Source organism: Oncorhynchus mykiss, chromosome 27 (genome assembly GCF_013265735.2).
Source record: "Oncorhynchus mykiss isolate Arlee chromosome 27, USDA_OmykA_1.1, whole genome shotgun sequence".
In the NCBI taxonomy this organism is placed as follows: Eukaryota; Metazoa; Chordata; class Actinopteri; order Salmoniformes; family Salmonidae; genus Oncorhynchus; species Oncorhynchus mykiss.
In genome coordinates this window covers 14,470,829-14,490,760 of record NC_048591.1, presented here as the reverse complement: position 1 = coordinate 14,490,760, position 19,932 = coordinate 14,470,829, and the positions used below count along the sequence as shown (strand labels likewise).

The window sequence follows — 19,932 nt, the reverse complement described above, 5'->3', positions numbered from 1 at the left end:
ATAATCATCCCTGTCTTATAAAATACTGTAAACTCAATCCAGAGTCAATTTGGACCTAGATAATGAGTGGATAATGGTCAACGTATTGTCCTCTTACCATTGCAGCCACAGCCGTCTGCGTGGAGCCTATAACCAGCCTGGCAGCTGCACTCATAGCCCCCTGGGTTGTTCTTACAGAACTGACTGCAGCACGCCTCCCCACTCTCACACTCATCACTGTCTGGGGAGGTGCAACAAAAGATGATTGTTCATTTGGGCACGCAACGGAAAATATTTAAAGACATTTTGGAACGGAAATTGAAAAAGGGCATTTGAAGTCCTAATAATCCCTACCTGTTTCAGAAAAGGCCCATGTTTGATCTGTTGCTTCTATACTTATCGTAGAGACAGAGAATGACTATAACCAGGAGTTTTCCCTTACCTTCTGACCTGACCAGGAAAAACTCTGGGCTTCAACAATGATGACCCAACAGAGAGTACCTACCAACACAAGTCTTCCTGCCCTCAGCCAGTTGGTATCCTTGATTACAGGAGCAGAGGGGTCCGTTGGTGGTGTGTTCACAGTGGTGGGAGCATCCTCCGTTGTTCTTCTCACAGCTGTCCACGATCTCCATCTCAATACCTGCAAATAGGAGGATACAACCAGTCAAGTGAAGGCTGGCACCCAACAACAGTATCTGTTTGCAATAAACCAAAACATTAGCCATCACTCACACATTAGCTTCACAAGAACATACTACAATTAGGGTCAGATATTTTTCCTTATCATGTCACCTGACCAGGACTAACTACTCCTGACCTTTGTTATAAGCCTACGACGAGGGACCAGACTTCTTCTTGGTCAGAAAAAAACAATTGGCCTCAAATATGTTGCTACGCAACTGTGATTTTGAATGTTGAATTTACTGCTTGTAAAGTTGCTTTGGGTAAGAAGAGCATCTGCTAATTGACTCTAATGTAAATGATTATGTATACTCACGGTAACACTGTTTGCCGTCAGCGCCCAGCTCAAAGCCAGGGTTACACACACAGCTGAAGGAGCCCCGGGTGTTGACACAGCGATGGGCACATATGGCCTGGCCTGAGCTGCACTCATCTATGTCTACAAAAGATAGCATGATATACTGTAAGTCAATAGCGCACAGTCCCATAGCACAGGTAGAGATTACATTACAGGGATCCGTGGAGTAACCATTTTTTATTCGTATGAGGCTATGAATGAGGTTCCGAGGGGGGAAAGTGCTTCTGCTTAAGAAATTGCCTTTTGTACCACATTACATGTGGGTGAGTGACCTTTCGTCATAGTAATGCTAGAGCACAGGCCTGGTGGTGGGCTGCTCTTAGTGATTATGAAGCGTACCGCAAACACACACATGCGCACACACACAAAGGCACGCACGCACGCACACACAGACTGTTGTGTTTAATGAAGTTGCCTGAACCCTATAGCCTTCTAGCCACCCCATGTTATAGTCGTATCATCCAGCCATTGCGTTAATCAGCTTAAGGCCCCACACACACAGTCATGGTTCATACGGCCCACGGAGGGCCGGGACATAGAGCCTCAGCTCTAATGGCCCCGGGACAAAGGCAACTCTCTGATGAATGCCACCTTTGTTTTGTCCAGGTGCACTGATTTTGGAGAATAACAAGCGTTTACATTACCGGAGTCTCAGTTAAACCACCATTAAAACTCCATGTTCACATGTTGCTTTACACGAGTGTGGAAAAGTGAGAAAGTTCATGAGATGGATAGAGGTGATGGCTATGGTTTTTCCGTGACCAATGAGGGCTAGCTTGCTTTCTTAAGAGGATTCAGGGTGGTGGAGATTTATAGACAAGTTCGGAAAAGTCTCTTTCACTCTAGGACATTTCTGGGAAGGTTGTCTGCATGTAACAGCGTATTGAAATATGAGAACGTCAGTTTGTGTGCGTGTGCGTGTGTGTGTGTGTGTGTGTGTTCGTGTGTGTGGGTGTGTGTGTGTGTGTGCATTTCCAGACATACTTTCAGAAAGTATTCAGACCCTTTCATGTTACAGCCTTATTTGAAATGTCCTCATCAATCTACACATACAATACCCCATAATAACCAAGCAAAAACAGTTTTTTAGAAATGCTAACAAATGTATAACATTTATAATTTATAATATTAACGTAAGTATTCCGACCCTTTGCTATGAGACTTGAAATTGAGCTCAGATGCATCCTGTTTCCATTGATCATCCTTAAGATGTTTCCACAACTTGACTGGAGTCCACCTGTGGTAAGTTCAATCGATTGGACATGATTTGGAAAGGCACATTTCTGGCTATATTAGGTTCCACAGTTGATAGTGCATGTCGGAGCAAAAACCAAGCCATGAGGTTGAAGGAATTGTCCGTACAGCTCAGAGACAGGATTCTGCCGAAGCACAGATCTGGGGAAGGGTACCAAAAAATGTCGGCAGCATTGAAGCATTCCCCAAGAACACAGTGGCCTCCATCATTCTTAAATGGAAGAAGTTTGGAACCACCAAGTCTCTTCCTAGAACTGGCCCGACCAAACTAAGCAATCAGGGGAGAAGGGCCTTGGTCAGGGAGGTGACGAAGAACCCATTGGTCACTCTGACAGAGCTCCAATGATCCTTTTTGGAGATGGAAGAACCTTCCAGAAGGACAACCAACTTCGCAGCACTCCACCAATCAGGCTTTTAATGTAGAGTGGCCAGACGGAAGCCACTCCTCAGTAAAAGGCACATACCGCCCGCTTGAAGTTTGCCAAAAGGCATCTAAAGGACTCTCAGACCATAAGAAACAAAATTCTCTGGTCTGATGAATCCCAAGCGTCACGTCAGGAGGAAACCAGGCACCGCTCATCACCTGGCCAATACCATCCCTACGCTGAAGCATGGTGGTGGCTACATCATGATGTGGGATGTTTTTCAACAGCAGGGACTGGGAGACTAGGATCAAGGGAAAGATCAATGGAGCAAAGTACAGAGAGATCCTTGATGAAAACCTGCTCCAGAGTGCTCAGGAACTCAGACTGGGGACAAAGGTTCACCTTCCAACAGGACAACAACCCTAAGTACACAGCTAAGACAAAACAAGAGTCTCTGAATGTCCTTAAGTGGCCCAGCCAGAACCCGGACTTGAACATCTCTGGAGAGACCTGAAAATAGCTGTGCAGCGACGCTCCCCATCCAACCTGACAGGGCTTGAGAAGATCTGCAGAGATGAATGGGAGAAACTCCCAAAATACAGGTGTGCCAAGCTTATAGCGTTATACCCAAGAAGACTCGAGGCTGTAATCGCTGCCAAAGGGGCTGAGTTAAAGGGTCTGAATCTTATGTAAATGTGATCAAGTTTGCAAAAACGTCTAAAAATCTGTTTTTGCTTTGTAATTATGGGGTATTGCGTTTAGATTGATGAGGGGGAAAAACTATTTTAAATCTATTTTAGAATAAGGCTGCAATGTAACAAAATGTGGAAAATGTGAATGGGTTTGAGTACTTTCCGATTGCACTGGCTAAAAAATGTAACCTATTTATCTAGGCAAGTCAGTTAAGAACAAATTCTTATTTACATTGATGGCCTACCTCAGCCATACCCTCCCTTAACCCGGACGATGCTGGGCCAATTGTGCACAGCCCTATGAGACTCCCGACAAGGTCCGGTTGTGATAGAGCACAGAATTGAACCAGGGTCTGTAGTGGCACCTCTAGCACTGAAATGCCGTGCCTTAGACCAGAGCCACATTTGTGTGTGCTCTTACCAGTGGTGAAAAAAGTACCCAACTTTCATACTTGAGTAAATGTAAACATAATTTAATACAACATGACTTTAGTAAAAGTGAACGTCACCCAGTAAAATATTACTTGAGTAAAAGTATAAAAGAATTGGGTTTAAAATATTCTTAAGTATCAAAAGTAAATGTAATTGCTAAAATATATTTAAGTATCAAAAGGAAAAGTACAATAATTTCAAATTCCTTATATTAAGCAAACCAGAAGGCATTATTAAACTTTTTTTTTTTTTACGGATAGCCAGGGGCACACACCAACACTCAGACATCATTACAAATTAAACGTGTGTTTAGTGAGTCCACCAGATCAGAGGCAGTAGGGATGGCCAGGAATGTTGTCTTGATAAGTGTGTGAATTGGACCATTTTCCTGTTCTGAATTTTTTTTTAAACGTAACGAGTCCTTTTGGGTGTCAGGGAAAATGTATGGAGTAAAAAGTACATTATTTCTTTAGGAATGTAGTGAAGTAAAAGTAAAAGTTGTCAAAAATATAAATAGTAAAGAACAGATACCCCAAAAAACGACTTAAGTAGTGTGATGGATAATGTTATGTTGGTGCTTTTCTAATAACCAATGTCTGTGTCTGTGTTCTATGTTTGTGCTCTGTGTTCATGCAAGTGACTGATTGAACGAATCCTCACTATTAGTAGCTGAAATTTGGCTTCCTTAGGCAAGTGCCTTAGGAGAGCAGTTAAAGGTACCCGGATCCAGCTTTTAAGGGAGCTCCCAAATTAAGCAAGGCCTCGCAGTTTTGTTTGCTTTTAACCTATGATTTTTACCACCCACACACCAGCACCCACACACAACCCACGTGTTATGAATATTTATTATGGTGTTAATACTCTGTTTGATTTATGGTGTGGGGTCTTGTAAGGTTAGAAAGGATGCACCTTAAAGGGCACACAAATGACATTTTCTGAAGTTTCTATTGTCAGTTTTGGTTGCACATGTAAATTATCTTAATAAAAGCCAAAATATAAACCTGATACACAAAATGTTTGAAATAATAATGTCTGAGGGACAGGGAAACAAACACTCACTTAATAGGGCTGACTGACCTCTGACCTCCGTTCTGACTTTTTGGTGAGGCCTGATCACCCTCACTAGAAAGACTGGAGACATTGCATGACATTTAAATGTAATATGGAAACAATAATAATTAGGAAGAGGTTTATAATTTATCAACAGTCCTATGTGTGATTCGGAAAACGAGAAGGAGAGAGACAGAGCGCTGCTCCTGAATGAGGGACACCTGTCTCTAGTCTATTTTACCATTAACTTGTGGGATATAATTAAGTTAAGATGGAGTCATCAAGGGTTGTCAGTGTAATTGTATTTGTTATTTTGATTTAACAGGCAGTGCTGTTTTTTTGGGATGTATGGACGATGATGTGAGTCATGTGTCCAAAGGGGGAATTACCATTGTATCGAGTGATATATGAAGAAGTGTATTGCTGTTTTTTTGTTTACTTTGTCTTTGTCTTGTTTCAATAACACATCTCACCAGATTGGGTCTGCTGGCGGGTTGGGATTTCTCCCTCTGACTCCCTGACCCTGTATCTCTGTGGTGAGATGATAGGGGAGTATAAATCAATTTGGGAGGGGGAATAGTTTCAACTGTGTGTTGTTATTCTATTTGACATTTGTCTTAGACATCTGTATTAAGAACATTGATAGTAGTGGTAATAATGTCATACAGTAAATAATTTGTCTGGATTTCTGGAATCATAAATGCCCTAAATCCAACTGCTGTTCTGGTCTGTCCTTTCTTGAGGTTATGGCGAAGGTGACCACAGATGGTATAGAGATGCATGGAATGGATCATTTGACCAAGAACACTGTGAACTTCAACCCCCCTCCCCCTAACCGGCTGATGTAAAAGCAACAATGGCGTTCAGTATGGTCCTTCACCACTTCCACTGTGAGACTTGAGTCCAAACCAGTGTCGTGTCTTTGGCTATGCCAGATTAAGTGATATGACATGCTATTCTATTAAATAATTTTTCTGTCATTAATATTACCTGACTAAGCTAATCGGGTAAATGTAATTAACTAGAAAGTCGGGGCACCACGAAAGAATGTTTATAGAGCTGTTATCTTCCAAATAAACTTAAAGACCTAGTAATCTTTAACATCAATAGCAGTCAATATTTAATCGTCACCTTATTTAATCTCATCTGAAAGTTGTAAATTCTTGGTTATCTTCACGAACCCTGGCTAGCATGTTGAATCAGCTATACAAAGTTTGGTTTAATTTTTATTTACTAAATACCTAAATAATCACACAGAATTACATATAACCAGAATGGATCATACATTGATTACAAATTATGTCATAAAGAAAAACGTCCCTAGCGGACGGAACCGACATGACGGCTGGTTACACAAAGAAAGGGGGTTGGGTTTTGAATGAAAGAGCGGGAAGACTGAGTAACAAAGGGAGAAGCTATGCTATCGTAAATACAGTAGCTTATGCATTCTAAATTGCCGCCCATTTGGAAAAGGAAAATGCAATAAATATTTACTCTGAGCTGCGCTTCGATCGATTGGTTGTAGATGGGAGGCCTGGTTGTCCTTTGAAGAATGTCTGGTGGTAGAATGGATACTTGGTAGTACCGTTATCGTGTGGTAGACAGATACTCTGTCCGTCCTCTCCTAGCCCACGTCTACAGTTAATGCGCTAACGCAACGGCTAGCAGGTATCACTTCTTTAGTGAATAAGAGTTCAAAGTTCATACCAAGTTGCCATACTTTAAGCTCATGCTATATTCTGGCTGGTATAGTCGAAATTCATCCTTCCGGCGTTTAGGTCGTCACCTTCACATTGAAATGTGATGCTATTTTCGTTAGGTTCTTGCTGAGGATGGCTTAGTTCTGTAGGTGGTCTTTGTCCTTTCAACGTGGGGATGGTAAGTCCTCGCGTCCTTGGAACAGGAAGTTACATTTTCATCAACGGGTTTATATAGTGGTGAAAGAAGGGCGTGTTTCATAGTTTACAACCCATGTCTGTTCACTTGGGCGGGGCCTCTGAGTGAGCAGAGTGGTGTTCTTCTGACAAACCGTCCTCTCATTAAGAAGCTAAAAATGACATTTAATCTTTTCACAAATAGTTTCATATTTAAACATTTAAATTGCACAATTCCATTTGAATCTGAAAACTAGAATGTGTAGATTTTCCAAGATACAATTTATGTCGTTCTATCATCAGTAATCATGTCTCAGACGCCAACTGAACTGACATCATATTCATTAAGTCCCAACGCATACTTGTTGGATTACCGAAATATAGTTCCGTTTCCCATCTTTTATGACGTCACCAGACTCTCTCTAAATGTTAACAAAGGCTTTACTAGAGTCAACTCTATAGAGTAGAGAGAGAGAAAAGGGGAAAGGTATTTATGGGGGTCATAAACCTCCCCCATCAGGCCAACGTCATGACACCAGCAACCTGTACACAGCATCCAGTCGAAGCTATCAACTGCCTTTTCTCTCATGTCTTTTCTCTGAAGAGTGCGACATGAGTCCCCGTAGAGTGAGCATGGAGAGAGATCCCGTCCAAACTTCTCTCATGCTGCTGGTGTACTGGTAGGAAAATGTAATGTACTGTAAAGGACAGTGCCGACTACGGTGAGACATTATCAAGGGCCATCCACTTTGAACATGTGCCATTGGGAGGACGAACTGAAACACTATATAAAAAAGAACATGAACAAATGACAGAAGAATGAGTCCCGGGAGAGAGGGGGTAGTCAACCGTACCCAAATTGATTTAGGCTTCTCCAAAATGATTATTTTGGGATATCATGTTGTTTTTGGAGGTCTGCACACTGTGAAATTTATAGTAATTAAGACTAAGAATGCATTGAGATATCAATCTGTCCACAAATGGGGGCTGTGATGATAATAGTTAACGCTAGAAATATCAGATGAATGTACTGTATGTAAATGTGCATTCTGTCAGTATCGGTGTGTGCTAAATTGAGGGTCTTAAATTTAAGTGATAGAACCAACGTGAAGCACTAAGGGCTGTCATTCTAAATTTGGGTTGGATAATTTATCACAAGTTCTAATTATGATTTGGAAAGGTGAGGCTTCTAGAGACAGAGCTATGCCTCTAAAATGTGAGGAGAGCCACTAGATTGTAGCTTGGGCCATCCACCTTACCTCAATCTCATTCTTATCAAGGTTGATCTGAAACTGTTAGAATATGTGCTCTCTCTCTTCCCTGTGAAAGTCAATATGCATATGCCCTAAACCAAATTCAGGAGATCTCTAGAGATGTAGAGAAAATTGGCAACACTAAAACAATTGCATAAATAGGCTCTGCAAAACAGAGGCAGGTCAAGGGGGCACTTGTGCAATCATTGACGATGAATGTTGTACTTCTGTCCCAGATCACTCTTCAAATATGACTGATCTCGCGGAATACATTGCCACTGTTGCTAAGAATAATTCCCCACAACCAGGACCCTTGAAACTTGGTTGGAATCCCTGTTTGGAAGTTGAGGATCCCAAATTGCCAAATGGGCTGCAGCGTGTGTTTTTTTTCTTAGTTCTAAATTGTTATTTAACATGCTGTGTATGTGTGTGTATTTTTGATACAGTCACTCCCGTTAATAGAAGTGTAACCTTTTATTATGATGATAGTATTACCATACGAATTAGATTGTATAACCCAGAATGAAGGGTTTGAAATGATGAAGTGTCTGATTTTATGTGTTGATTTCCCTTACTTTAATAGAAATAGGATACAGAAGTTAAAATCTAAAGCTTACCTTAAAATGTAATGATTATTAACACACATTAACACAAGAGGACGGAATGTGATGGAACATTTTATATTGGTGCTTTTCCAATAACCAATTTCTGTGTTCATGCAAGTGACTGATCGAATTCTCACTATCAATATCTGCAATTTGGCAGTATGCCCAGACCCTTGTTTTGAGAACGAAAGATATCTCAGTTTCGAGGTCTCAGCTTAGAGAGAAGAAGCCTCATGAGGTATTGGTCTGTCACATGCATGACCCAGTATTGGTCAGTCTGCAATTTGGCAGTATGCCCAGACCCTTGTTTTGAGAACGAAAGATATCTCAGTTTCGAGGTCTCAGCTTAGAGAGAAGAAGCCTCATGAGGTATTGGTCTGTCACATGCATGACCCAGTATTGGTCAGTCTCATGAATGAGGCAAATGTTGATGATTAACTGATTATGAATGATGAATAAGGGGTGGCAGGTAGCCTAGTGGTTAGAGTGCTGGGCCAGTAACCGAAAGGTTGCTGGATTGAATCCCTGAGCTGACAAGGTAAAAATCTGTCATTCTGCCCCGGTAGGCTATCATTGTAAATAATAATATGTTCTTAACTGACTTGCCAAGTTAAATATATATATATTTTTAAATAAGCTCAATCATGGAAAAATAACTTGTCTGTATACAGTATAATATAACTAATGGGACTGCCCCAGTGGAGCTCCTGACTGACATGTGCATTGAGTGGGTTTGAACCTCTCCAGCACGCTGATAATAAACAATGATTGACTTCGAGTGTACCTGTGTAGAATTTCTATGACAGTAGTACTTTCAAGTATTTTTATTCAAGTACTTTACACCACTGGCTCTTACCCTCACAGCCCTGGCGGTCATCGGCCAGCGAGTACCCAGGTCTGCAGCTGCACTCTGCTCGACCATCCACAAAATGACACAGCTGGACACAGCCTGCACTCCTGTCCACACAGGGGTCCCTAACTGATAGACAGACAGACAGACATGGGGCAGACAGTTTTACGTAGTCATATCCTGGTCACACTATGACTGAAAACTGCCTCCTGTTCTTTATATGTAACTCTTTGCTCTCCATTCTAACATAAAGTGACTACTATTGTAAGCTGTAGGGAAGTCAGAGCACCATATACAATCTAGTCAGGACTCACACTCGCAGTGCTTCCCATCCCTCTTCAGTTGGTAGTTCCTACGACACTCGCACTTGTAGTGGTTGTTGTCCATGTCCACACACTTGTGTTCACAGCCGCCATTCTTCACTGAGCAGGAGTTCACAGCTTCATAGTTGGGACAGACAGACAGACAGACAGACAGACAGACAGACAGACAGACAGATAGACACAATAATTGAACAACACAGGACTGACTGACAGACTAGAGAAAAACATATCTTCATGCTGTAGCAAACTACCTCAAATTAAGATCCTACATCTGTACTTTCGCTAATGTAGTCTTTGATCACCATTTGGTGAGTAAATGTGTAACCCTTCCTAGAGACTGGTCACTAAAATATGAATTCAAAGAAGGAAGAGCCATATTGTGGACCAGCACCGTCTTTTCACACCGCCATAACGGAAACGTGTGATTACAGGAAGCTCTAAAGACTGGAAATTGGATAATTAGAGGTTGCAGGTAATGAGTAACCTTGACTGAGACCTGAATATTGGAGTATTAGCTCTCAATGCCTAAATCAATGCCTAATCTTGAGTTGTGCGAACGACCGGGATCAAATCTGGTCTCACATGGTCATTACTCACCAATGCAGGTCCTTCCGTCAGTGTGCATGCGAAAGCCCTGACTGCACTCACAGTGGTAGGAGCCTGCCGTGTTCACACAGGTCTGCTGGCAGCCGCCATTCAGCTCCTCACACTCATTGACATCTACAGAGCAGACCGATGGACAGACAATCAAACCTGGGTTCAAAAATGATTTTAAATTGAGCATTCACTTGAGCCTACCTTGAGTACCATATGGGCGGAGTTTGCACTTTTGCTAGTATTCCATTGGTTCCCTTGAGCCAGGCAAGCAGAAAAAGGTATTCAAAATGATTTCACATACTATTTGAACCCAGGTCTGCAGACAATATTCTCAGACACTTGCTGCAGAACAAATCCATTTTGATAGGAGAAGGTTGTGCCAATGAATTCCCCGTATGGGCATTAATGAACAATGAGGTGTTTTGATGGCATTTGAAGGAATGCTTTATAATGATGGAATACTACACAAACCTTTAGACAACATTTGTGACTTGAGCACTCTAACAGACATGAACCTACACAGACCACCTTCATTAGGAAACTCATATGTGTGTTACAGTGTCTGCGTCATGAATGGCACAATATTCATTTTATAGTGTACTACTTTTGATGTGAGCCCTATGGGCCCTGGTCAAAAGTAGTGCACTAAATAGCGAATAGGATGCCGTTTGGGATGCAAAGTTTTCATGGGTGTTCCAGAGGAGAGCGTTAAGGCCCAAGTTATCGGGATGCTTGTCATGACTCACGACCGTGTCAAACGTAGGAATGTGGTAAAAAGTTTTCGGCACTGAAGTTCTCTTTTGTTTGAAATCAAGCTCTGTGAAGCATAGTTGGTCCCTGACGCAATAAGAAGGTTGGCTTGGTGATGGAAGTGATGACTTCACGAGAGACTGTTTTAAGAACACTATGTTTATGACCCCTTTATAGACGAACACACCATTTTGATACAATTAAATCAACCATTAATATGAAATCACAAATTGGACAAGCATTCTCTTCATCAGTGGAAGTTCTCGTACAGCGCTTTGCTGTTAAATGTAATGACTTGGAGTATGTTCTGACCACGTGACCGGATTAGAAAAACCTCATGGACTCTACTTATACCCCTATAATTGGAGTCCAGAGTTCTTCCTGGTCAGGTCATGTCGTCAGGAATTCCTCTGGCTCTAGTAATGACGATTCACCACTGACACTCTTTCAACACAGGTTGTCCACTATGCAGTAGACCTGAGTGTTTAGGACCATTCCAGAACCATTCACATGTGATACATTAGGCACATGTTCCATGTTGTTCCATGTTGTTCCATGTTCCAGGGAGCAGAGGCATGATGAGGAGACAACATTGCTGAGTGCTTCTCCAAGGAAAGTCAACGTTTACTACCCATCTGGAGAACACATCAGAGTCGAGCTGTTTCAACTACTTCCTGGTTCCTGCTAATCCCTTGTCCATATGGGCTTTGCACTGCAGGCTACTACTGGTCATGACAGTAGCACTGATACAGAGTCAGACATATATTCACCCTCCTAATGGGTTGGGGCTAAGGTATTCGGATCGCAGATCTGGGGTTAAGGGCAATTCCTATTCAACAAAGCAGTCTCAGCTTGTGGGAATGCACTTCTCCTCATAATGAACTAAATGCTACTTCAATTAAGTAACTTCCACTAGAAGAGGCTATGGAGGGTCAAAGAGGAGGGCTGTCTGCCGTATAAGGAGCCTTTTCATAACCAGCACATAGATTCATGTGATCAGCTTGAAGGACTGAAAATCCACAATGCCAATCCATTTAGAGCAATCTGCTGTCTCGCTGAGTGGGGATAAAGGAACTCCCAGCGTCCCCTGTGGTGGATGACATATTCAGGAAGAAAATCTTAAACTGTTGTTCTGAACCCTGTTCTTTTTTTCAAAACACTTTTGTGGGCTTTTCTCAATACCTGAATGGTAATAGACTCAGCGAAGGTTTGGAGGGTAATATACTTAAGGTTCGCCGTGTGAGAGGATTTCAGCAGGACACAAAGGAAATCTTTCATTCAGACGTGAGGCTGAGACTCTGGGAGTTGGGTTGGGGGTTGAATATTGTCTGAATGCCATTGTGTGACAGTCTTGAACTGACACCCACATCTGTCTGACACCCACATCTGTCTCAATGGTCTCTTGACAGCTGTTTGGGGAGGTTTCTGCCCATCCCGCGCCTCTCAACTCCCACGCTCCACTCTCCATAGATTAACACCATCCAATGTGGAGGGTTGCAGACAAAAACATTTAGCACTGGCATGCTCTGTTCCAGAATCAAAAAGGGTCTGTTATTTGCCCTTCAAATTTGTTACAGAGCACACTAGCCCTGGAACATGGCTCTTACAGACTTCTACACCATTGCTCAAACCATCACTAGAAAGTGACAACGTCCCATGTCAGGGGTCAAAGGCTAGGGGCACCTATTGACACCTGCACCCCCTCAGAGCAACTGGGCATTAGCACTGTCAGCTAACTCAGCCAACTCAGCTAACTCAGCATGTTTCTGTCAGAACAAACAGGCAGGGTTTTGATTTTACGAGTTGACCAGATCTCCATGCCTGTACTGATTGTGTTCCTTATATGTGTGTGGTCTGCTAAGCTTTTTGTGTCTCTGTCTCTTCCTGTGTCTCTGTCTGAAGAGCCGGGCAAGAGGACACTGGTGGATAACCTATGCCTGATCCTCTCTATCCGTCCCCCATCACACACACACACACACACACACACACACACACACACACGAGACCCAGCTTGCCCTCTTTCTCACCCTGACAGGCCTTTCCGTCCAGGCCCAGACGACTGCCCCCGGGGCACTTGCAGTAGAAGCTTCCAATGGTGTTGCAGCAATGTCCCTCACAGCCGCCGTTAGCAGTCGAGCACTCGTTGACATCTGGGGAAAGAAGGAAAGCCAAAACCTCCGTTTTCATAGCCTACAAACTGCACTGTAAGCAAAACTGAACCCAAATCCATTGTAAACTGTAGAGCTTTGGAGCTTCTCCTTCTTCGGTTGATTCATTCCCCTCTGACTGTGTAAGACATTTCTTCCTCAGGCATGAAGGAAATCTTAATATAACAGGTGTAGTAGACCTTACAGTGAAATACTTACTTATAAGCCCTTAACCAACAGTGCAGTTTTAAGAAAAGTTAATTAAAGTAACAAATAATTAAAGAGCAGCAGTAAAATAACAATAGCGAGGCTATATACAGGGGGTACCGGTACAGAGTCAATGTGCAGGGGCAATGGTTAGTTGAGGTAATTGAGGTAATATGTACATGTAGGTAGAGTTATTAAAGTGATAATAAACATAGATAATAAACAGAGAATAGCAGCAGTGTAAAATAGGGAGGGGGGACAATGCAAATAGTCTGGGTAGCAATTTGATTACATGTTCAGGAGTCTTATGGCTTGGGGGTAGAAGCTGTTTAGAAGTCAATTGGAACTAGGTACTGCTTGCCGTGCTTGTAGCAGAGAGAGCAGTCTATGACTAGGGTGGCTCGATTCTTTGATAATTTTTATGACCTTCCTCTGACACCGCCTGGTATAGATGTCCTGGATGGCAGGAAGCTTGGCCCCAGTGATGTAGCAGTTGCCATAACAGGTGATGTAACCAGTCAGGATGCTCTCAATGGTGCAGCTGTAGAACCTTTTGAGGATCTGAAGTCCTCCAAACTTTCAGTGAGTCCACTTCCCCTCACTTTGTAGACGTCCCAGCTGTCCAACAAAGGGCCATCTTTAAGATAGATCCAGCTTGAAGACAGACCCAGTAGTGCTTTGATGACTCTGTTTCTAGAGAGAAAACGAAACCATGTTCTAACCTCAGTCCTGTTGTTCATCTGCCGGGGCCAATATAGCTGGAAGCTAGGCATAAGGGACAGGGGAAGCTAGCTAGCTACATAATATAGCTTCCTAACCATACGCTTTGGTTAGGAAGAGCCCGGTAAAAGCACACTCTTTTCATCACTCCACAGACAGATGCTTGTTCCTAAATTGCGGTCATTACTTTGCATGTGAACGTCAGCAGGTATTTCCAATGAAATGGCGATGCTGACACAGTCAGTCAGAGATGAGAACCTTCCGGCTCCTTGGTGCTGGTATAATGACTCCTATCAGCTCCTTTTTATAGTGATCTTGTGCATCACCAGTGAGGAATGTCTTTAAAAGAGGTATCATTCAATGCTAATACGATCATGCTGTCTCAATCAACCATACACAACATGTAAGAAAGTTATTTCCTCATTCAGATATTTAGCTCACTCCATTTCAAACCCATATGTGCATAGAGTAATGTTAAATGTTTGCACAATGTCATAGTTTGTTTCTTCACTTGCATATGGAGTAGCATTCAAGCTTTCTAGGTTGATCACGCCAGCCGTTGTTAGATGGATCTGAGTTCCACCATGGCTCACTATAGGGACAGACAAGAGGTCCTTGTCTTGCCTTTAACTGTCTTGTGTGCTGATCAAACGCAGTGTGGTTTGAAGTCCCTGTAGATGAGGTGTATTGGGACAACAGCTGTTGTCAGTCAGTACAGGAAAGTGTGGACAGAGGTGTGAGACACGCTAATGTGTGTCAAGGAAATCACAGATACACATGAACACACACACGCACACAGACACACAAACATACACACACACACATACACACACACACACGCTGGCCATTCCTCCATCCTGACAGCATCCTACGAGAAGTGTTCCTCTGGTGGGTCATATCTATGGTGGAGGAAGACACTTTTGACATTCTATCCCTGTCTATTTGCTAATGATTTACTGTGGACTCGTGGCTCTAAATAAACAAATGGTTTCATTGACCCTTAAACTACCGAACATTTCACAAGCAGAGTTCCCCAAAAAGTTCAGTGTGAGAGAGAGAGAGAGAGAGAGAGAGAGAGAGAGAGAGAGAGAGAGAGAGAGAGAGAGAGAGAGAGAGAGAATAAGGAGTGCAGTCAGATCAATGAGTTAGCAGGCTTTTACAACCAGTTGGCTCTTTTTTGTTTGTGTAGATTGTCATGTGTGCTCCCTCTCCGGCCTCTAGGTCACCAGGCTGCTCGTTATGGCGCACACCTGTCACCATCGCTATGCGCACCTGCACGTCATCAGACTCTCCTGGACTCCATCACTTCCCTGATTATCTTCCCTACATGTTCGTGTTTCTTATTTTGTATTATGTTGTGTTTGTTTATTAAAACACTCACTCCCTGAACTTGCTTCCTGACTCTCAGCGCACATCGTTACAGAATAACGCCCCACCTAAGGGAAGCATCAGGGAGTGTTTTTTGTTGTTGTTTCGTTTTGGTGGGAATGACGTCGTGTCCGGGAGCCACTACAGGCTCTCACGCCTCAGCCAGATCGCCAGGCTCCCCTGCCTCCGCCGGCTCGTCAGGCTTTCATGCCTCAGCCAGATCGCCAGGCTCCCCTGCCTCTAGCCGGCTCGTCAGGATCTCATGCCTCAGCCGGATCGCCAGGCTCCCCTGCCTCAGCTAACTCGTCAGGCTCTCATGCCTCAACCAGGGTGACCTGTCCGCTCCTGAACCCCGGATCGTCCCTTTGGTTGGCATCCTGCGGCTGGAGTCAAATGCGACTTGGGGGTGGGGGTCCATCACGTATGCTCTCTCTCCGGCGCTCTAGGTCGACATGTTCCCGCGTCTCAGCCGGACTGACAGGTTTTGCGCGCCTCAGTAGAGGTGACCGGTCCGTTCCTGATCCCTGGGATCGTCATTTTGGTCGGAGTCCTGCGGCTGGAGCCGCGCATCGGGGAGGGGGTACTCTCACGTGTGTTCCCTCTCCGACCTCTAGGTCACCAGACTGCTCGTTATGGCGCACACCTGTCACCTTCGTTACATGCACCTGCGCGTCATCAGACTCACCTGGACTCCATCACTTCCCTGAATAGCTTCCCTATATACGTCACTCCCTTTGGTTCCTTCCCCAGGCGTTATTGTTTCTGTTCCTGTGTCATGTCTGTGCGTAGTTGGTGTTTCTTATTTCGTATTATGTTGTGTTTATTTAATAAAAACACATGCTTCCCGACTCTCAGCGCACATCGTTACATAATTGAGACCACCTGACAAACCAGGGTCCCCCCAATAGCAACACGGTGTATGCTGGAGCGCAGTCTTAACTCCCTAACCACATCGCTGCCCGTGGCTCTTCTCTTTCCTATCCGAGGGAAGCAGGAAGCACACCACATTATTACCGGAACTGTATAGTAATTATGGTCATTAATGTTTGTTTAGGCCTTGCAGCTGAGACGTTGACAATAAGGAACTTCTGAAGCTTATGCAAATGGTAATCTATAGAACGCACAGCAGAAGAGAAGCGTAATACAACAGAGAGCACTGGAAGACATACAGATGCTCTAAAAACAATCATGTGCCTTCAGCAATAAAAGATAAGCAGGCTGAGAGCTCGCCAGTCTGCTCCGGTTGAAGTGCTCAGTGAGATTTCACACACACACATACACATACACACACACACACTGTCAATGTTCCAGAGTCTCTCTGGCCTAGCCAGAGGGAAAACATCCATCCAACAAGACAAACTGTACAGGAATTCCAAACAGACATTAGAATGGCACAGTTCCTCCAACTGATAGAACAACACACACACACACACACATACACACACACACACACACACACACACAGAGCCACCAGAGCCCCTGTGCTGCTGTACAGAGACACTATCAATCAGACAGCAAAGTTTGGTAGCTGGCCATGTCATTACGATTAAACAAACCTTATAGGCTGCCATAGAGAAGACATAAAGCAGCGCAGCCGTTAACTGCAATCAGTAGCAGGTGAGAACAGCAGACAGGCTGTAGCTAGACATAGACAGAAAGTAGCTAGACAGAGACAGGCTGTAGCTAGACATAGACAGAAAGTAGCTAGACAGAGACAGACTGTAGCTAGACAGATACAGAAAGACTGTAGCTAGACATATACAGACTGCAGCTAGACATAGACAGACAGACTGTAGCTAGACAAAGACAAAAAGGCTGTAGCTAGACAAAGACAGACAGAGAGAGACATAGAGAGACATACTGTAGCTAGACAGAGACAGATAGACTGAAGCTAGACATAGACATACAGTCTGTAGCTAGACATAGACAGACAGACTGTAACTAGACATAGACAGACAAACTGTAGCTAGACATAGACAGACATAGACAGACAGAGAAAGACAGACTGTAGCTAGACATAGACAAATATAGACAGACATAGACAGACATAGACAGACAGACAAACAGACTGTAGCTAGACATAGACAGACATAGACAGACATAGACAGACAGACTGTAGCTAGACAGACATAGACAGACAGAGACAGACAGACTGTAGCTAGACAGAGACAGACAGAGAGAGACATAGAGAGACAGACTGTAGCTAGACAGAGACAGACAGAGAAAGACATAGAGAGACAGACTGTAGCTAGACAGAGAGAGACAGACTGTAGCTAGACATAGACAGACAAACTGTAGCTAGACATAGACAGACAGAGACAGACAGAGACAGACAGACTGTAGCTAGACAGAGACAGACAGACTGTAGCTAGACATAGACAGACAAACTGTAGCTAGACATAGACAGACAGAGACAGACAGAGACAGACAGACTGTAGCTAGACAGGTGGTAGTGCGGCAGGTAGCCTAGTGGTTAAAGCGTTGGACTAGTTACCGAAAGGTTGCAAGACCGAGCTGACAAGGTGAAAATCTGTTGTTCTGCCTCTGAACAAGGCAGTTAACCTTGAAAATAAGATTTTGTTCTTAACTGACTTGCCTAGTTAAATACAGGTAAAATAAAACATGTAATAAATAAAAGACAGAGAGACAGACTGTAGCTAGACATAGACAGACTGTAGCTAGACATAGACAGACTGTAGCTAGACATAGACAGACTGTAGCTAGACATAGACAGACTGTAGCTAGACATAGACAGACTGTAGCTAGACATAGACAGACTGTAGCTAGAGATAGACATACTGTAGCTAGACATAGACATACTGTAGCTAGACATAGACAGACTGTAGCTAGACAGAGAGACATAGAGAGACAGACTGTAGCTAGACAGAGACAGACAGACTGTAGCTAGACATAGGCAGCCATAGACAGACAGAGACAGACAGACTGTAACTAGAGAAACATTGCTTACAAACATGGAATGGATGAGATGTGCAGGAAGTGTGTTTGACTGGGTAGTACTGACTGGAATGTTGTATCCCTGTTGGTGGGCTGATCTCTACTCTCAATTAATTGTATCAATGCTTTCACATGCATTTTTCTACATGCAAAAAACATTGTTCTTGCATAACACAAAAAATAATACCCAACAGCTCTTGGAAGGGTTGTAAATGTGTAAGTCCGCACAGCCTCAGAAACCAAGGATGGGTCGCCATATTGTCAGCCCAGGCCACACCCAATCTTGGTTTCTAAGGACAAGCAGGGTCACCTGGGAGAGAACAAAGGGAAAAGGTACCCTTGTTTACCCTACCTGCTTCAACCATGCCCTACACCACCTCACCAGAACCTGGTTGACCCCTAGCCTCTACCCCCTTGGCGGCACCAGATCTGAGAGGATTGGATAGGTGTATCCAAGAGGTAAGAGGAAAGGTGGAGCTATTCCTTCAAACTATCCAATATTTTCAATGTAGTAGTAGGACCTCCCACCCTAATGCTGCCCACTACCTCAGCACATACTGCTCAACACATACTACCTCAACACATACCGATAAGCACACACTACCTCAACACATACCGATCAGCACACACTACCTCAACACATACCGCTCAACACACACAACCTCAACACATACCGCTCAACATACACTACCTTAACACATACCGCTCAACACACTCTACCTCAACACATACCGCTCAACATACACTACCTCAACACATACCGATCAGCACACACTACCTCAACACATACCGCTCAACACACTCTACCTCAACACATACCGCTCAACATACACTACCTCAACACATACCGCTCAACACACTCTACCTCAACACATACCGCTCAACATACACTACCTCAACACATACCGCTCAACACACTCTACCTCAACACATACCGCTCAACACACTCTACCTCAACACATACCGCTCAACACACACAACCTCAACACATACTGCTCAACACACACTACCTCAACACATACCGCTCAACATACACTACCTCAACACATACCGCTCAACACACACTACCTCAACACATACCGCTCAACACACACTACCTCAACACATACCGCTCAACACACACTAGCTCAACACATAACGCTCAACACACACTACCTCAACACATACCGCTCAACACACACTACCTCAACACATACTGCTCAACACACACTACCTCAACACATACCGCTCAACACACACTACCTCAACACATACCGCTCAACACACACTACCTCAACACATACCGCTCAACACACACTACCTCAACACATACTGCTCAACACACACTACCTCAACACATACCGCTCAACACACACTACCTCAACACATACTGCTCAACACACACTACCTCAGCACATACTGCTCAACACATACTACCTCAACACATACCGATCAGCACACACTACCTCAACACATACCGCTCAACACAC

General features: G+C 43.7%; 1 protein-coding gene across 4 annotated transcripts in view; it reads right to left on the bottom strand.

The window, feature by feature from the left end:
- Positions 1–19,932, bottom strand: part of LOC110507158 (multiple epidermal growth factor-like domains protein 6) — an 81,822-nt gene that overhangs the window by 35,440 nt on the left and 26,450 nt on the right. For all 4 annotated transcript variants that reach the window (XM_036965133.1, XM_036965135.1, XM_036965134.1 and 1 more), the window contains 7 exons: positions 13,094–13,216; positions 10,317–10,439; positions 9,711–9,836; positions 9,403–9,525; positions 980–1,102; positions 485–622; positions 98–220 (listed from right to left, as the gene is read on the bottom strand). In XM_036965133.1, the coding sequence (XP_036821028.1) occupies positions 98–220; positions 485–622; positions 980–1,102; positions 9,403–9,525; positions 9,711–9,836; positions 10,317–10,439; positions 13,094–13,216 (879 nt within the window). The remainder of the gene's footprint in view (positions 1–97; positions 221–484; positions 623–979; positions 1,103–9,402; positions 9,526–9,710; positions 9,837–10,316; positions 10,440–13,093; positions 13,217–19,932) is intronic.